We start from the raw sequence: 19,392 nt of genomic DNA, 5'->3' as shown, positions 1-19,392 counted from the left end.
CATCCACAGGCAGGGCAGGAGAGGGCAACTGGTGTTGTATCTGTGACAGGTTCCTTCAGGTTAAACCAAATTAAACCCAGTGTGAACTCTTCCCAGTTCCTTTCGAAATACCTCCTGTTAAATTTTTTCCTCCCCCTCATATGAGCCTCTTACCAGAACAACCCAAGGTGAAGCAAGATTAACTTTTTTTTTAAATGGAGTATATGACCACCTAAACACTGCATTGGAATGGCTGGTAGCTACTACAGCACAAGATTTTGAGGGACATGAAGGTTGCAATATTAATGGAGTACAGCAGACAAAGTTTTGGTCCAGGTCAGACTTGTCTTAAAAGATCACATGGTAACCAAAGCCTGCTAATGATCAAGCAGAACTCTGAGGAGAGCAGAAAGCTGTGAGTGTTCCCATGGCCCAGCCAATCCTGCTTCCCAGAGCTCCCTCCCTGCCTCCCAGCCGGTTCTTCTTCCTGCGCCCCAACCTGCTCTTCATGCTTCTCCCTTGGATCCTCCCTTAGGTCTCTGCCAAACAATAAAATGTCAGTGCCAAATGTTTCTCTTCCTGTAGTTCTGTTTTTCTCAAAGCTTTCATTAACTGTGACAAGTTCTCTCACTTTTTGTAACAATTCTACTGCAGAAACATGTTTCATAATTTCCTTTTAATTTTGTGCATAAGGAAAAGATTACAATACACTGAATAGTCTCTGAGGGGCAACCATGAAGCAAGACATCTTATGAAGGCAGGAACAATTGGCTCCTGATCCTTTTTGAATGAAAGAATGAATTTGGGTAGGGCAAGCATATGGGAGTTGAATTGTTTCACTCCTACATGAAGCTTGTACAACTGAGAAGCTAAAAATGAGTGCTTTCTACATTACATGTAATTAGTTTTCATTATATCTGCCAGAATATTAATATTTCATTTAAAAGGTAATTATAAATCTGTATTTTTTGCTTTTATCAATCTAATGTGTATCTCTTAGAATGTTTCTCTTTTGGTTTCTTTTCATTTTAAGAAGTTCAGAGCTAATAGAGAGTATATGATTGACGTTTTCCTGAGGATATATATTAATCTTTGACAGGGTATTGCACTTTTTGATGAACTAGACACTCAGCCAAGGAATGGAAAGTCGAGGGGGATGTTTTCATATATAGTCATGCATTTGGAGTTAATTTTAGCAAAGTAAAATAGATTTTAAAACTACCAAGACTTTAATGGATCGAGGGTGCCATCTCGTGGTTGAACTACATGTGTCATTGAAAACTGAAAATGCCAGTTTGAACATTGAGGGAAGTATATTGGTTTTATTACCGACAAATGTTAATCATCATCAACAGATGGCAGATCTTCTGTAGTGCACTACTTTTTTTATTAGCTCCTATAGATTAGTTTTGGTGTTCAGACAAATATCTATAATCTTCAAAAGTTTTTTACATCAGCTTAAATGTAAATGATTGCAAGTATGTACCAATTTTTCACTTGCTTGGTTTTTTTCTGGAATAATGTATACAATATATCACTTTTCACTGGAGAAGACCACTGTTTCAGTAACCTATCTCTTTGCTGATATACTTTCATTATGGAAATGCTAGTTTTCACTTTGTTATTACCTTGACAGATTTAAAAGATAAAGTAGTAGATCTTTGTCAATTAAGTAGTAGATCTGAACAGCAGATTTCCAGGAAAAAGATGGGGCTTACTACTTTTTTGTGTTGTTTATTTATTTAACAAAACTATATTATTTTTTCTTTATACAGATTATTTAAAGAATCTTTTAGAAGAATCTGCAGACTATAGGGATACTCAAGGTAAATGTCTCTTCAAAGAAATATCAGCATATGTACCAATGTTTCAAGATTTTAAATGCAAAATGCTAAGTCAGTAATAGAAATATTTTCTATTTAGTTCTATGTTTCTCAGCAGAGATACTAAAAGATTGCAAGCTTGTGTTTCAGAAAAGTTTGGAGCTGTCAGTTATATCAGCTCATGCTTGAATTGAAACCAAGAGATAAGAGTGAAGTTCCACAGGCAGTTTAAACAGATATTTTAGGCACTGCCATTGAAAGAGACAGTCTCTTGCATCTGTAGACATTTAATAGGCAGCATGCTCTCTCCATCTATGAGCCTTTCTGGCCTCCTCCGCTCTCTTTGTGCCAGGAAAAGCATCCATGTGGCAGAAGTGAGCAAGACCAAGGAGCTGCCATATTTTACCTGAGGAGTTCTGCAGTTTGAGTTGTCAGAAGCTGCACAAACACATGTTACCTACACAGGTTTTTGCCTGCATGTGAGGAGAAAGGAAATCAGAGGAATTGAGAAGTCATTGGTGATGAGGACTGGACCACACGTTTCATAGTAGTGCAGGATTGAGGTGGTTTAACTCGAGCACATCAATGCACTGCGCATTCAGGCTGTTTCCTTCTTCAGAGTGTGCCTCAGCAGTACAAAAAATGCTCCCAGTCAATGTCTCCATTTCATTTGCATGAGATCCTGTCACATTTGTGCAAGTCCATTACCTTTAGAGGAGTTGTGCAGATGTAGTTTATTGAACTGCAATAAATTATCAACTTCAATGCACTGAGCCAAGTTTGCTTTGTCTGCTGGTTTAACACCATGAAATATATGAGTAAATATATTTCTTAGGACATTTAGATATATTTGAATATGTTGAAGATACAAGCCAAAAATATTTTAACTTATGGCTCTTCAAGAGATAGAAAAGTTCATCTTGCACTTCTTATGGCTGTGAACAGAATAACACTGCATATTAAACAGCTGACCACTTGAAAAGAGAGCAACCTAAGTACATAGTTCACTTTTTTTGTGATTTCTTGAGCTTCTCTGGTTTTTGTAGTTGTATTTTTCACAGTGTTTTTCTCTCCCTTCTTATATCAAAGAAAGAAGATGAAGCTAAGTTATAACAATGACTAAGTGTTAATTTGACATTTGACATATTTGGTAGTCCATCTTAGAATTTGGGTGAAAAATGAAAATCTAATCTTTAGTCACCAAGATCTTTCTTGTAATAATTAAGTTTATCTTCTAACTTTGCTTAATTGTTTAATTTCACTGCAGAGCCTGGGAGTGAAGGGTAGGAGTGGAGAGGGAGACTAGGTTTGGTTGTAATTAGTACTCTTGGAAAAAAAACCAAATAGCACAATTCTTCTTGCTGACCTTCATTTGAATACATTACTTCAGCTAAGTGGTATAAGTGGAATGCTCTTCCCTGCCAAAAAGCAGTTTGTTTATGGACTTTGACCCTATAGATTATTTTATGTTGTTGTTTAGATTCATTTAGTCCTGACTGTATAAATAGTCCTGAGATCCTGGAACTTCCCCTTCTCTAGCCAGCAAATTTTATAATTTTCTCTAAAATTCTTCAATCTTTCTTGAAGTCAATAAATAAAATTTTAAGGTTTTAATATATATAGTAACTGAGAGGTGAAGGAAAGTATAACAGAGAGAATCAGGTGCTCATTCCTGTCTTTGTAAATTTAGCTACATTTCCCTTCATCTTTTTTCATGTGGGTGGGAGCTGGGGAGGGTTTTGCCTGAAGCAGCTCCAGCATTACCTAGAAAGGGACCACCAGCTACATTTCAGCAGGCTTGCTTGGTTCCATGACATCTGTATCTCAGTTTAAATTTTGATCAAATGCTTGATATGTGCTGTGTATCTCAGCTGTTTGACTCTGCTGGCATCGCCTTGGTTTGTGACAATCTTTTACAAAAATTCTCCTTCAAGTGGCTTAGGAGGAGCTTTTTGTTCATGTCTGTTTAGTTTCTTATATGGCTTCATGAGCTTCTGAATCTTTTAGTTCAGAAAGCTCTGTCTTTTAACATACTTCCTTTCTGAATATGAGTCAACAATAAGGAAAGTGTATGCATTCTACAGTACTAATACTCTAATGATTAGCTAGGAAAAAACCCCAAGGCCTTGGTTTTACCTGGTTTGGTAGGCTTCTCTGTGGACTTTTAGTCAAATTTATTTCTTTCTTTGAAGTGCTCGACTTTAATTCAGTTACTCAGAAGGTGCTAAATACTTTAGAGACTACATTTCAGCACAACAGTTGTTCTAGCTTTCTGTTAAGTGTCATGTTTCTAACTTAAGTAAATTGCAGTTTTTTGGATAAGATCCTTGTATGGGATGAATTCTTGGACTTGGACTGAACACTTACTGTGTTCACATAATAATTTTATATAAATGCTTTTTGCACTTACACCTTAGAATATTTTACAGTTGAGTTACTGGTTATTAAATATCAGTACTTAATAAAATTGCTCATATTTGGTAACTTTTTCCCAGATATTTATTTTTCTTTTGGTATTACAAGTTCAAAATTTAGAAATTTGAACTTTGCTGTTATTTTGAGCAGCAGCAAAACTAAGAGCAGAAGACAGAAATGACAAAGATTTATATAATTTTTCTAGGTAGGTCTCCCATGAATGGCAGTGATGGCATTTGGGTAAAATGGCACAAACTTAGTCCCTATAGAGTCTCTGTTAAAATGTTGTTAACTTTCCTGCTTTAAGTATAGTAACTAATGTGTTGCGTGAGAAACTGGAATTTAGCTTTGCCTATGTTTTGAGCAACTTTAAGAAATAATTTACACTGTTGGTTGAAGCAATGACTTGCTAGGGCATACTTACTAAACCATGATCCAAAAGCTCTGGGATTTTTGGCAAGTGCTCCTGAATGCAGTGTCTGTAAGATCCTTCAGTCTTGGAATGATGTGGAAATGCAGTATGGTATCTGTGCTTTACAGGATACCAATGCTGACTGGTCTGTATAACCAAAACATCATTCCTTCATCTTTCAGATGCTTTAGCTGTTGTTATAGAAGTTGCAAACCATGCCAATGACATTATGAAGCAGGGAGTAAGTATTTTGCCATATGAAGCTGATTGATTACAGCTTTTTCTCTTTCTCTCTGTATCTCTATCTCTCTCTTTCTCTCTCTCTTTTTTTTTTCCTTAAAAAAAAATCATGAATGCAAGGGCAAGTATTTACCTTCTGCTTTTTTCCCCTCACAGGATAACTTTCAGAAGCTCATGCAGATCCAATATAGTTTAAATGGACACCATGAGATTGTGCAGCCAGGAAGGGTAAGTGCCCCACGTGGCATTCAGCAGATTGCAGTGAAAGTGAAGATGATATTCAAGCAAAGACTGATGCTGGAATATACAAAGAAGAAATTTGTCCATTGCTTCATTATTAGGTTCTACCAGTCAAATGAATACTGGCGTTCCTTATGTGTGGGGTTTTTTTAGACGCTTATCTGACAAAAACTTAGAATTTTTAGAATATGATTCCTTGCCAGATCTTGCAGGCAGGTTTTTGTCCTCAAGCTTAACCCTCTATTTTTCATGGTTTCATGTGCAGCATGGAAAACTAATGCAGTCATCCACACTCACTTTTAGAGAAACATAACGATAAACAGCTTTTCTCAGAAAGGGAACCCTGAATCCCAAAACTTGTGCAGCACTTCTAGTGTAGTAATAATAATAATAATAATTGTAATAATTATAATAATAACAACAATAATAATATTTATAAAAAAGTCAGCTCATTTGCATGGCTTGTGCCCTAAAAAGCTAGGTTTTGCATTTCTTGTTTTAATTTACTAGGTCTTTTTGAAAGAGGGAACACTGATGAAGCTATCACGCAAGGTCATGCAGCCAAGAATGTTTTTTCTGGTAAGATGCTATGTATGTTGCTATGTGCCTGATCCTAGTGTAATTTTTAGTGGTTAAAACATTACACTGTAAATATAACTAATAACTGCAGGTAGTAGAAAAAATTACCAATTGTTGCTGTTCTATTCAGTTAGTTCTAATGTACAGATATTATCTGTGGCACTAATTTTAATGGAAAATCACTAAAGCATAATATTTTGAACAATGCTCATTTAAAATCTGAGAGCTTTCATGAGAAGACTTTATCTGTGGTACTGTGGAAGGTGGCACAGTTACTCCATCCCTCTTAGCTGTACCAGATTTTAAAACCTACAACTCTTGTCACTGCTTCTGCACCGTTCCCTCCCTCCTTTCCTTCCTCCCATCTCCCTCCTCCTCTCTCCTTCCCCTCGCAGGAGCCCACGTGCATCCTGAGCAGAGCACTGGGTGGAAGTTAAGTACTGGGTTCTTTTCCTGTCTCTGCTACTGCTTTGTTTTGAAACTTCTGTGCATCTCTGAAGTTTCTGTTTCCACTTGAACCTTTTGTTTATCTCTTCTATTTAGACAGTAAAGCAGCTGCTATCCTGTAATTTATGGCATTATTGGCCCACAGTCCTGGCTGAATTCTGTCTTGTAGTTACCCTGATATGAAGACATATTTTTCTAGGCAGTCCTGGAGTGTGTATTATACCAGTTACCGAAATACTCTCAAAAATGTGGTGCTATCTCAAGCTTCACGAACTAGATATTGCTAATTTCAGTGTCTCTATCTTGGATTTTCTCTGTTTTGTTTTATGGGGCAAGGGCTTTGTTTGGTTTGGGGCTTTTCATAGATATAAATGGTACAGGCTAGCATTCATACCATTAGATGCAGTGATTTTTCCATTTATCATATTGTGAGGATTTAGTAATCATTTGAAAAATTTGGCTATTTTGCAAAGAATCACATAGCAAAAACTTAAGAGACACTTCAGGTTTTGGTATTTGTTTATGTGTAGTAAATGAAGTTTAGATCCATGTGTTGAACAGCACAGAAAATAAAAAAAACCCTTGGTTACTGTTCAGTAAGTGCACTCAACGAGTCCAAGTCTGGAAGAACAGGAAATAAACAGTAGATGCACTTTAAACTGTAAAATTCACAAGGTATGGTTAAGTTTGTCCTTAAAAATTGCTAATCTATTCTGCTATCTCCTAGTTCCTGAATTGCTTTGATTTGTTTGAATGGTTAATTCTAGTATCCTTTTAAAGTAGTTTGCTATACTGTATAGCTGTGCACATGAGAAACATTTTTGTCCCTTTTGACAGCCTGTTATTTGACATTCGTGCACTGTTTACTCATGTGCCAAATGTATATTTACACAAGGAGGATATAAATAGATATCTATTGTTCTCTAAATTCATACATAAAAATGTTTCTTGGATTCTAAGTGGAATAATAGGAAGTAGAGGATACTCTTCTGGCCAGTTATCTCAGTGCTGTAGAAGTTCTGTACTTCCAGTAAAATCCATCTGAAACTATCTGTCTTTTAACAAACTTTAGTCATTAAAAAGCATTCTGTATTACAGTTCAATGATGCCCTGTTGTATACTACTCCAGTTCAGTCAGGGATGTATAAACTCAACAACATGCTGTCGTTGGCTGGAATGAAGGTGAGTCACTTGTAAAAGTGAGCCTTTCTCCAAATCTGCCTAAACTCAGGCCTTCACATTTTGAAAATGCAACTGTGTTTACTGTTGGCAATAGATATTAAATATGCTTATATTGTTCCAGAGCAATCCTACAGGCTTAACCTTTTTTGCATAATGTGGCCTGTGGGATTGCTATCTAGGTTTCCCTAAATATTCTCTTACCACAGGATCATCTTGGCTGCATTTCACTGCAGACAGTATGTCCTAGTCTGGAATAGTCTGCCTACTAATTTTTTGTATTGTATTTTGTTTAGACTACCTCACTTTTGTCTTTTAACTGATTTTTCATTGCTGACACCCAGAGATTAGGTATCTTTGCCTGATAAAATCCTGGTGGATCAGTTCTCTCTGGTTTATAGATTTGCTAACTGTGAGGGAAGATACGACCTTTCTTCCTGAGCCCCTGTGAAAAGCATCAAAGTTAAGCCTTGAGCCCTGCTGGGTAATGATAAGGGACATGCATGCAATATAATGACTCAGTCACTGACATGACTACAAATCATTGCCTTGGGAATCATTGTCTCCAGTCCTGTCCAAAAAAATCACCAAGTCAAGTTGCAGTGTAGATCTGGTACTCAAATCCAAGGTTTTGTAGGCAGAGCTACAAAATCTCTTTTTCCAGCAGATGTCTTGCAGTGGCTCAGACCCACTCTTGATTTTTAATCCCCCTTAAGTTTGAAATTTGGTGGCTCAGAAGGATCAACAGGGTAGTGCAGCCCATGCCCACTCTGGGGTACACCAGTGGGCTACGTCTCATCCTGCAGTGCCTTTTTTTGTCCAGGTGCAGGAGGTGCTCGAGGCAACATGACTGGGCCTGTGTGGAAGGTGTCTGACAGCTCTTGAGCTTCATTCCCCTGTACATCTCCAGTGCTTGTTTGAGGGCCAGTGAAATAAAAGGATGGGCTGCATGTAATCTTAGTGTAGCTGGGCCCTCTGGACTGGTGTATGATTTCCTGTTTCTGAGTATTTTCTCTTCAGTGTCCCCCTTCTGCAATAAAAATGTAAGAGATTTTCCAGGAATTAAAGTTAAAGCAATGACAAAAGTACCATTTCAGTTTGAATAAGAAGTTTTCTCTCTCGGCTGAAGGTTAAGAAGCCAACCCAGGAAGCATATCAGAATGAACTGAACATTGAAAGTGTAGAGAGATCCTTCATTCTTTCAGCAAGGTAAATCTTTCAAATAAACAATGATTTTAAAACTGTATGTTTTCAAACAGGCCACACAAGCTTTTTAGAGCTTGTTTTGCACTTAATGTAATGAACAGTTACTCTTGGCTACAGTGATTACAGAATAGAGGGAATCAGTAAATCAGAGTGAATAAAACCATTGTTTAGTTCCTCTTTTTCACCTTAGCTACACCTTCAGGAACTTCCAAGTAAATTGAAATACTGTCCTTGCATGGCCTTTCCTTGAGAGGGTTTCAATTTACTTCATTTTAAGCTTTGCTTTTCAGTTCTTCTAAAATTACTGATATGCTCTATGTTACCAAATTCTCTAAGTAACAGCAAAAGGATATATGGTCACTGAGCCAGCTCTGGTCACCTTCACTGAGATGCCTTTAGCAAGGGCCTGGTTTTGTGATTGTTGTTTTTCTAGTGCTTGAGTTGAAGTTTTATGTGTTCTGACATTTGTGACAGTGCTGATACCGATGAAGAAAGACATGTTTTCTCTTGTATTTAGCAAAGCTGAGCAAGAGCAGACTGCTGCTTTTTGTGTGACCTTGTAAATACTGACATGAGAATGCACAAAGATAGCAGTATCTGTAGCTGAGGGGTAGACCAAGGTTAACATTGTCAAAGAAGCCAAAGGAAGTAGCTCAACTGTCAGAGCAGTAGTTATTTATAACAGCACACTTGAAATGGGTAATTCTGTATTTCTTCAATGAATTTAAAAGTTTCCTATAGGTCTTCTGCACACTGAGGAAAAACAATGCATTCCACAGTGTAGGGTAGGGTTCTGCTCCAGTGTAACATGAACAGCTCTGTGCTACTTAGGTGCCTTGGTGACTGGATGTCACACAGACACACAAAGGCATTCAGGGGATGACAGCAGGCAATGAGGATTTATCTCTGCTTGACTTGAAACAGTGTTTCACTTTTATTTCAGTTGTTCTAAAAAAATGTAAAAGAATAATTGGAACTTCTGAAAATGTTATCATCTCAACATACAAGCTACCTATTTTCTACAAAACAAGATAGACTAGTCTTTCTGATGAACTGATTAAATGGTAGATTAAAAGCAGCTCCTGGGAAAGATGTGCTGGTCCATAGGGGAAAACCCCTATATATAACATGGTCATCAAATTTGGCATAGTTTGTGACATACTTTGTCTTAACCTTGAAATTGGTGGAATTAACCTCATGTTGCCAACTGACACTGTTACAATTTGGTTATTTTTGTTTTAGTGTTAATGTTACATCTTTGGGAGCATTCAGCTCTGTTATTTTTATACTTGCTGGGAGCCCTGCTTGTGCAGGTGCCCTAAGTTGGACAGCAGGGACAGAGAGAGGTTGCATTTGCATGGCATGAAGGAGGTGCTGGAGGCTCCAGATGTAAATGACAGTTTTCAGATTGTTTTCTGTCTGTCACCAGAATTGGGCCTGTTGTGTTGTAGGAGGGAAGCAATTGAAAAACACTGCCAGCAGCAGGTGCTTGCATATATTTTCCCCGATCAACTATGTTTTTCCTATTGATAAATATTCTAAATGTGAAGAGAATTCACATCTTGTCAGCCCAGGCTACATCTTCCTTTGCATGATGCCTCATTCTAACAGCTTGTCAGGTCCTATATGGTAAAAAAAATACCTTAATTTCAAAACTGTTCAAATTAGTCTTAAAGACACTGGAGACAAATTTCACTTCCATGGGGTTTTTTTTCCAAATAATAAGCATTATGTGGAGTGTACACCAAAGAAGAGGTTCTGAAATGATCCTGCGAGCAGAGACAAGGAAGTGAAAAATTAAGCTGGTGAAAAATTGCTAGTAATAAAAAGAGGCTAGTTAATACAAATATAGATTAATGCCTAGCAAGAGTCTATCACTTCAGGTTTAGTTTTACTGACTGCATTAGTATTGTGTTTAAGCTAGTCTAGGCTGAGGTTTCAGTTTTCCTGGGATATCTATAGGAATGTGAATTGGTTTTCATAGTACAATGCAGTGTTGTACTAGAAATCTCTTCATCAGAAAAGCAAGTTAGTGCACGTGCATGATACAGCACTGTACAGAAGTAAAGCTTTGGTCCTGGCAACAGCACTCATGGCAGCCTGACGTGGTCTGGCCCCTGAATAAGGCTGGTGAAGAGCTACCCCAGGCAGACAGAGCTGCATCCCTTCCCATCCTACCTAAGGATGGTCAGGCAAGACTGGCTCAGCTGGGAGAGGTGCCCTAAGGCTCTGATCCTGGAAACAAGAGGGACACATTTCCCCAGTGCCCTCCTGGGGCCACTGAGCTGTTTAGCTCCAGTGAGCAGCTGGATGTGTGCCCCCAGCACATGCATTTGTCAGTGGGAGCCATTGCAGGGGTTTTCTGTAATCCATATGAGGTTTTCCACTGTGATGTTAAATCTCAAATAAATAAAAATAATAATGTTTTTAAAAGCCAAGAAGCAATTTTAGTAGACTAAATCACTTTTTTAAGGATGCAGCAAATAGTGGCCCTGCAGCAGGGAAAGCAGTACAGCTGGGCAGCTCTGGGGGAGGGCTGAAGAAACTGCTGATTTTGCTGCAGCACACCATTGCATCAATTCCACTGCCAGTGGCACCACCTTTGCTCTCCCATTCTGAAGGATTGTAAACAATCCTAAATCTAAACAATCCTAAAGGCTTCCACTAGCAAACCTATGAAGCATGAGGTTCCTGGTGAAATATTAGGGTGTAGCTCATTGTGCAAGCCACTGCATACAGAGCAGTCCCCACATGATGAGGATGGTGGTGGTGCATAATCTCCAAAACCTGTGCCATCTTTCAAGTTAATTAACTAATACAGTTACAGGAATCTAATTAAATTTAACCAGATTTTGAAAAAGACAAAGGAGTTGATTAGAGTTCTGAATATTTTGTAGTTAATGCAGACTAGTTGTTCTTTCTGGATGAGGAAGCAAAGGTAAACAGACTGAACAAAATGTTCCAGTCTGAATGTGAGATGTTGGGACAGACATTAATGCTTCACTTTGCCCTTGCATGTATCTTCTTTCCTCTCCTTTTGTTCTGATTTTGTTGCTGTGTGTGCTAGATGTTTTTTCTTTTGCTTGTGCCTCACAGGCTTCCTGTGTGTTTACTTTAGCAGATTTGTCCTCTCTGATCTGTATAGTACTCAGTTTCATCCCATTCAAATCCCCCATTCAAAATATTTTTCTTAAAGTTCCAAAGATGATAAAAGCTTCCAAATTCATCTACAAAACCATTAAATAATAATTGGCATTAGATACCTTATCTGTGTAAGTCATTGCTTACCTCTTCCCTAACTTTCTATATATTTGTGTTCAATTCCTCGGCTTAAACAAATTAATTCCTTGCACTTCATTAGTGATTCACTACCAGCTGTGGGATAGAGATGGACTAAACTTACCTGTCTGTCTCTTTGAGTTAGCTCATCCAATGGAAACTTTTTGGAAAAAAAGTTATTATTTGAAAGTAGCATGACCTGGTAGGAGCAAATAGTTAGGAGCACAAGGCAGGAGAAGAGTCAGTGTGGTTTTATCTGACAGAGGCTTGGAGTTGTACAGGGTTAGGTGTAACAAGCTGCACTCTGAGATAGAAGGAAGCGGGGACAAAAAAGGCTTGCTGAAATTTCAGGTTGCCTTCAACATGGAAGGCCCATGCCTTTGTTCTAGGAGCATAATTTAAACAAGTATTATTCAGGCTATTCAAGGGTCTGGGGAAGAGGGGGTAGCAATGACAGACAAGCCTTGAAAGAATCACAGGGATTTTGGATGGAGGAAAGGGAAGGAGGGGGAATCCACGTGACAACAGACAAAGTAATCTTCTTTAGTATTAGTCAACATAAATAACTAACACCATGCCTAAGGTTAAAAAATAATGCCAGGTTGCAGCAGGAGTTGTAGACATTTTATAAACTGAAGTTGCAAGACAGTTACTCCAATGTGTACTAAAACTGGAATTCTAATCAACACTTTCTTCTTAGAATGTTAATAATAATAAATTGCTTTTGTGGGTTTTTCTCTAACAGTTCTGCTACAGAAAGAGATGAGTGGTTAGAAGCAATCTCCAAGTCGATTGAAGAATATACAAAAAAGAGAATCACATTTAATCCGAGCAAAAGTCTTGAAGAGGTACATCCCACCGTTATTGTTGGTTTGTTCCCTTTTTGAATATAAAGTTTCCTGACAGGTGCTTAGAGAAACAAGAGGTATTCCATGACAAATAATAAAGCAGGATGGTAAATAATTGAACAGATGGTAGAACAGAATATTTCATAGTGTTATCTACTTCATAAATTTAAAATTATTTTCTTCAAAAAAAAACCATCAATGTTCACAGCTCTCTGTAGCCTTGTGCACAGAAAGATGAAATGAAAAGGTTTTAAAATAAAGCAGCTGTTGATCCAAGTAGGCTGGTAAAGCTTGAAAGTCATTAAATGCAGATGTATTGTCAGGCTTGCATTATAATGGTCACTGATGAAATAGTAGATAACATTTGAGACCACGACAGTTTATCAGAGACAGCTTTCCAACACCATTAGCATTGTCCAATAATTACTGATGAATATTGGTTGTATTTCTCCTCACTGAATGTCGTGCTATTGTGCCTATGTTCTCTCAGGCAGATGCAGAGAAACAGGAAGAGGACAGTCCTCTGGGATCAAAGGCTCCCATCTGGATCCCTGACACGAGAGCCACGATGTGCATGATCTGTACGAGTGAATTCACGCTGACATGGAGGAGGCACCACTGCAGGGCGTGCGGGAAGGTTGGGTGATTTTGAGGTTACCTTTTCAGTTGGTCATTCAGGTTCTTTGTGGAACCTTCAGGTGGAGCCTTATCACCCCAACCACTCTTCTAAGCAACCCTGTACTGTGACACAATTATGTGGGTTGGAACCAACATGTTGGGGTTGGTGGTTTGGGGACTGGGGTTTGGGTTTTTTTGACAGGTGTTATGACAGACCAGATTCAAACTTCAACATGCTACATGTTAGTTATTTTGCATTCTGGAGTGCTATTTATGGTTATTTTGCAATTACATAATACCCACAAATGTTAGCTGAAATGAAGTGTCTTCTAATTTTCATAAGATAAATAATGGTTTTTGATTTTAAGTTAGTACCAACCTTCTTTTATATTTACACTTACGAAAGCTACATCTAATAAACTTTATCTTTCTTCTTTTAATCCAGTGGGAATACAAAATTAGAATGCAATGCAGTTGAGAATCTGCATTGTAAAGAAATCATCAAGACAGCAATAGCTTTTTTACGATTTCAAAAACTTTATGCTTGAAACAGTTCAATAACACAGTAAGCTTGTTCTATTTTAATGGATGATTAATGTTGGCTTATTGACTCCTAATTCACTGATTTTTAAATTTAATTTTTAATTTTTATCATTTAAATTTTTATCATTTAGAGGAGGAAAAGACAGCACGTTGGGCATAAAGACAGGGGGAAAAGCCAAGATCTTAAAACATTTGCACTGTAAAAGAATGCCTGTTTGAGGTTTTTATGGGCTTAAAAGTGCTGAAGTGAATATCTTTGGGTATTTGGTGATTTACAGGTGCACATCATGTACAATAATGCTTTTATCTGTTTCTACCCTGTTTCCAGATTGTCTGTCAAGCTTGTTCATCAAACAAACATGGCTTAGACTATATGAAAAACCAGCCAGCTAGAGTATGTGATCATTGCTTCAGGGAGCTACAAAAGCAAGGTAAAGAAAACCTTCACAAACTGTGTCTTACTTTTGTGGCCTTTATACCATGGTATGTGTGTGCCTCATCTTTACTGCTGGGTTTGAGTACTTAATTCTGCTTGTGCCTGAAAAATGATAGGCACCTGAGATTCTAAGCCAAACAAGCTTCCGTGGAGCAAGTTATGAAATGAATTTGCAGTACATTGGCTCTTTCTTCCAGAAACATGTGTGTCTTTACCCTGTGGTAATGACATGTAACTTATGTTGCTTTCCTTTTGAGGTAACAAGTGATAGATTGCTTTTCATTAATCACAGGGTACAAGTGTACATTAGAGTCCTACCAGTTTATCCTGACCTCCCAGGGCTTCATGTGTACTTTTACACTCTGTAACTTGTATATCTGTAAACTTCATTTTTGCCAGCTAAGCTGCTGAGATGGCTGAAGTTCTGGAGTTCTGTAGAGACAAAGGCCCTAATCTTTCTGAAGCTGAGTCTCTTCAGTTCTATAAACTGACCTCAAGCCACTTTCAAACCTCAGCTCATATAGAATTCAAGAATTTGACATATCTGCACCTCATTTCTGAAAACAAACTCCTAACCATTGCCTACTGAACACTGGCAATACAGAATTCAAAATAAAACACCACAGCTAGAGCAGTTTTCACTGGAACACTTTCAGAGAATGTGGTGCCTAGTGGAAGACAATGGCTGGATAGCCTAATGGTAATAACATTTGCTTAGAGAGGAGGTCCAGGTTCAGTGTCCTCATCCTGAGAAAACTCTAGTACATCTCTTTGAAGAAGTTTCTTATCATTTTCTGCAGAAACAAGTGTAAAATCAATGGAAGCACTTCCCAGTGAGATGGGAATCCAGTCCCATCTCACAAGACTTGTTGTGAACTAAGTGAAATACTCAAGTATAAAGTACACAAATGAGCTGTAGACAGACTGGAAGAGCTTTCTGGTCCCCTTCCCTCAGCAGAGACTCCAGTGTGACACAAGCTCTCTGGGGTATCAGGAAATCTGTGGTGCCAGGTGCAATGATAAAGCTCTGGATCCCAGGGGGTGACATTTCTAATGGGGGTGCAGAAAGCAGCATGGATAATCCAGGAAATGACAGTGGGAGCCTGCAGTGATGGGAAGGGCTCTGTCTGAAGCACCTGCAGGTGTCTGTGCTGGGCACTAGAGGCTGCTGTGCTGCAGGCCATTGCAGCTGCCTGAAGCTGGGAAGAGGGCTGGGGAGCAGGTGCACTGCAGCTGGCAACCACATTGCTCTCCTGCTCTTCTCATTATCTCAGAGCCTCACCGAGTTCAGGGCCAACTCTAGAAGTAGACTTTATGAAACCACTCATTCCAAGTGCAGCTGTAAAAAAAAAGTGGTGGCTGTTGCTAGAAAAAGGCGTTTTGAAGAGGTGAAGTGTTGCATAAGTCTTCCAAGAGAGATAAGTAACTGCCTGTGGCAGTGGAGAAAGACAGCACATGCTGGGAAATGGGAACATCCAGAAGTTTGTGTGTGCTGGAAGAGGAACATCACTCTTGAATAAGGTTGAGAAGTTAACAGGTGTAGAGAATTGAAAGATAAAGTACAGAAAACATAGAGGACAGCTGCAAAAATTTGCTGAGATTTTGAAGACTTAATTTTCACCCTCTTTATGAGCAAAGGAAGTTCAACATCCAGAAAACAGACTTTGAAAGCAAACAAGACCAATTTGTTTAGTTTTAAACTTCTTGTGGTTTTTTTAGTATGATTGTGATTTGGAGGATTCTAACTCATGGTGTTTATGACAACACTAAAAAGTTAATTCAGTGCTGAATTTAACATGATTAGGTGTTACTGTTGTAACCCTGTAATCTGAATAAAAATGCCAGCTGCTCTTAAGAAGAAGAGTCCAAGATATTAATTGCTTGTGTTTAGTCATCTGTGACATGAAATCAATATATTAATTCTGTGCATTTTAGATAACCAGTGCACTCCCAAGAGCGGATCCCCAGTCAACCATAAATCTCCATCAAGTGCCTTGTCAACGGTATTGCAAAGTATTCCCTCTGGAAGAAAGCAGAAAAAAATTCCTGCAGCCCTCAAAGAAGTAAGCATTGGTCAAAAGTGGTACCTTCTTGGTATTATATCATCAATATTAAGAGAGGGGGAAAAATCCTTATTTTAACCATCTTACCTAGAATCAAGAGTCAAAATATGTCTCTGAGGTTTGGGCCTTAGTTTTAAATAGGCAGGGATATGAACAATGAAGCACTGTGTAAACTGCATAAACACCTGTGAGACTGTGATTCAGAGCTATAGTTAAAATTGTAATTTCTTTCTTGCTTCCCTGTGTTTTCCCCAAATTGTGATTTATCGCTGTACCAACAGTCAATGACAAGATTCCTACACCAACTCAGCTCTTGGTTTATGATTAGGAAGGGTAGAGTAACCATACTTACTGTAGGTCTTGGGAATGGGAGGAAGTGATTTTTCAGCAGGTTTGCTGATGACACCAAGCTGTGTGTTGCAGTCCACACACCAGAGGGAAGAGATTCCATCAAGAGGAACCTGGATAGGCATGAGAGATGGGTCTATGTGAACATCACAAAAGTCAACAAGTCCAAGCCAAAGGTCCTGCATGTTTGTCAGGGAAATCCCAAGCACAAATACAGGCTGAGTGGAGAAGGGATTGATGCCAGCCTTGGACAGAAAGAGCTGGGGCTGTTTGTGGGTTAAAAGATCGACATAAATCTACAATTTGCTCTTGCAGCCCAGAAAACCAGCTGTGTCCTGGGCTGCATCCAAAGCAGCGTGGCCAGCAGGGTGAGGGAGGAGATTCTGCCCCTCTGCTCTGCTCTGGTGAGACCCCACCTGCAGTATAACTGTGGGGTCCCCAGTGTAAGAAGGACATAGACCTGCTGGAATGGGTGCAGAGGAGAGCTACTAAGTTAAGGGAGGGCTGAAGCACCTCTCCTAATAGAAAAGGCTGAGAGACTTGGGATTGTTCAGTCTGGAGAAGAGAAGGCTCCAGGGAGATTTTAGAGCATCCTTCCAGTACCAGAAAAGGGGCCTACAAGAAAGCTGGAGAGAGACTTTTTACAAGGGCATCATGTAGTGCTAGGACAAAGGGGGACCCTTCATAAGTTGAAGGAGGGTGGGTTTAAATTAGATACCAGGAAGAAATTCTTTACTATAAGGGTGGTGAGGAAATGGAATGGGTTACCCAAAAAGAGGCTGTGTATGGACTCTCCATCCCTGGAAGTGTTCAAGACCAGACTAGATGGGGCTTTAAGCCATCTAAGGTCTAGGGGAAGGTGTCCCTTCCCATGACAGAGGAGTTGAAATGACATAATCTTTAAGATCTCTTCAAAGCTAAACCACTCTGATTCCATGATTCTTCTTACATAGGAGTCTGTGTTCTCCAGCTATATGTTTTCCTCAGCATTTCAGCTCTCTCTTGTCCTGTTGTATCCAACTTGAGTTCCAACCTTCATTTACTAGAAACCTCTCTTCCAGACCAGATAGATGATAGCAGGCAAAGTAATTTTTCTTTCATCCACCTGAGTTAGTTAGCAACATTAACCTGAGATCAGGTAAGAATTTCAGTCTCTGACAGGCAGGGCTCTGGAAATTTGTTAAAAAAAAAATCTGTGCTGTGAAATCTTATTAGGGTTTGTTGATTCTTTTTTTTTTTCCTCTTCAGGTTTCAGCAAATACAGAAGACTCTACAATGAGTGGCTACCTACACAGATCTAAGGGCAGTAAGAAACCATGGAAACACCTGTGGTTTGTTATAAAAAATAAGGTGCTATACACATATGCTGCCAGTGAGGTAAGAGACCACATATTAGAAACTAAATATCCAATGATAATACTGTCTTTGTAACAAAGTTGTTTATTCTTATGATCTAGAAAAAAAAAAAAAGCTACAAAATTAGATCACCTTACACTATTTGGTCTGACTGTGATGCAGTATTTTGAAAAGGCCTAGTGAGCTCGATATCATAATACATTAATATAGCTATGTTGTCTCTGATTCCAGATCTAGCTTTGAGTACCTCTTCATTGCACACCATTTTATAGGTATTTTCTGAGTCAATTGAATACATGGGAGATCTCTTTGCATGCATCACAGTACTAGTGGCAAAGGCAACATTATAAAAGTATCTCGAACGATCTTGTTCTGCAGTTCCATAAGGTATTTTGAATGCTTACAGAAGGAGTAAACTAAATCTCTTCTCCTGAAACTGTTTTCTTCAGCCTGGAGTTGTTATTTGATGTAAAAGAAATGCATCTTATGTAATGGCATTTGCTTTTTTATTTACAATGTGTAGTCCTATTGCAATGTGGAATAACCTCTAACATAAATATATATATATGGTACATATATATGGTATCCCAACATGTGCTGAGGATGTATTTTATTGCATCTTAGAATGTTTTCTAACATATATGGATGTATGGATCTTGGGCTTCAGGTTTTTGTATTGTTTGTTATAGTTTACTGCTAGCTTTCAAGAGCAAAATATTCAAAGCATCTGTTTTAAGGTATTGCTATCCCTCACTTTCTTTCAAAATGTAAGGCTCAATCTATCCTGGCCATGTAAAAGAATTATCCTTCTTCACTCCACACCACCCCTACTCTAGTTATTTCCTGGTTTGTGCTCAGATTTGTTCCTGGATTGTTCCTGCCAACCTTTATTTGAGAACTTCTGAATTATGTCTAAAACCTGTGATGTTGTTTCCACTACAGCATTGGCAGTACTAAAAATAAAACCCAACCCAGGCAGATCTAAAAACAGCTTGTAGAAAACAATTACTTTTGCATCAATTAGAAAATAATTTCAGAGCATTGTGTCTCTTATGGCCTTTGCAAAGGAAACTTTGGCAGAGGTAAATAAGGAGCAAAGTCTGTGACAGTCACATTAAATTTTCTTTTGCTTTGTTCCTCTGAGATACCAACCTTACAGAGTAGCTTCAGTTTGCAGTTCACAATCACAAAATTAACTCTTTCCTATTTTCTTAAACTGAGGAATATCCATCTTTAGTTTTCATCTTGGTGAGCCATTGCAGGAGACATTATTTAGAGAGCCTAAAGGGAAGGTGCGGTGTTGCCTTGGCCACTTAAGCTACTTATATTTGTTCCAAGTGATAGAAAGATCAATGGTAAAGAAATCACCTATTAGTGGTAT

The 19,392-nt window shown here is 38.5% G+C and overlaps 1 protein-coding gene across 1 annotated transcript in view; it reads left to right on the top strand.

Moving 5' to 3' along the window:
* The window catches only part of FGD6 (FYVE, RhoGEF and PH domain containing 6), a 72,115-nt gene that overhangs the window by 45,864 nt on the left and 6,859 nt on the right, over positions 1 to 19,392 (top strand). The window contains exons 9-19 of the mRNA XM_064419741.1: positions 1,755 to 1,805; positions 4,812 to 4,870; positions 5,026 to 5,097; positions 5,620 to 5,688; positions 7,234 to 7,317; positions 8,444 to 8,523; positions 12,545 to 12,647; positions 13,138 to 13,284; positions 14,137 to 14,239; positions 16,180 to 16,307; positions 17,904 to 18,032. Coding sequence (XP_064275811.1) covers positions 1,755 to 1,805; positions 4,812 to 4,870; positions 5,026 to 5,097; positions 5,620 to 5,688; positions 7,234 to 7,317; positions 8,444 to 8,523; positions 12,545 to 12,647; positions 13,138 to 13,284; positions 14,137 to 14,239; positions 16,180 to 16,307; positions 17,904 to 18,032 — 1,025 coding nt within the window. The remainder of the gene's footprint in view (positions 1 to 1,754; positions 1,806 to 4,811; positions 4,871 to 5,025; positions 5,098 to 5,619; positions 5,689 to 7,233; positions 7,318 to 8,443; positions 8,524 to 12,544; positions 12,648 to 13,137; positions 13,285 to 14,136; positions 14,240 to 16,179; positions 16,308 to 17,903; positions 18,033 to 19,392) is intronic.

This window comes from Passer domesticus, chromosome 5 (assembly GCF_036417665.1).
Source record: "Passer domesticus isolate bPasDom1 chromosome 5, bPasDom1.hap1, whole genome shotgun sequence".
Classification (NCBI taxonomy): Eukaryota; Metazoa; Chordata; class Aves; order Passeriformes; family Passeridae; genus Passer; species Passer domesticus.
The sequence above is the reverse complement of the archived record's forward strand: the minus strand, read 5'-3'. Positions and strand labels throughout refer to the sequence as shown.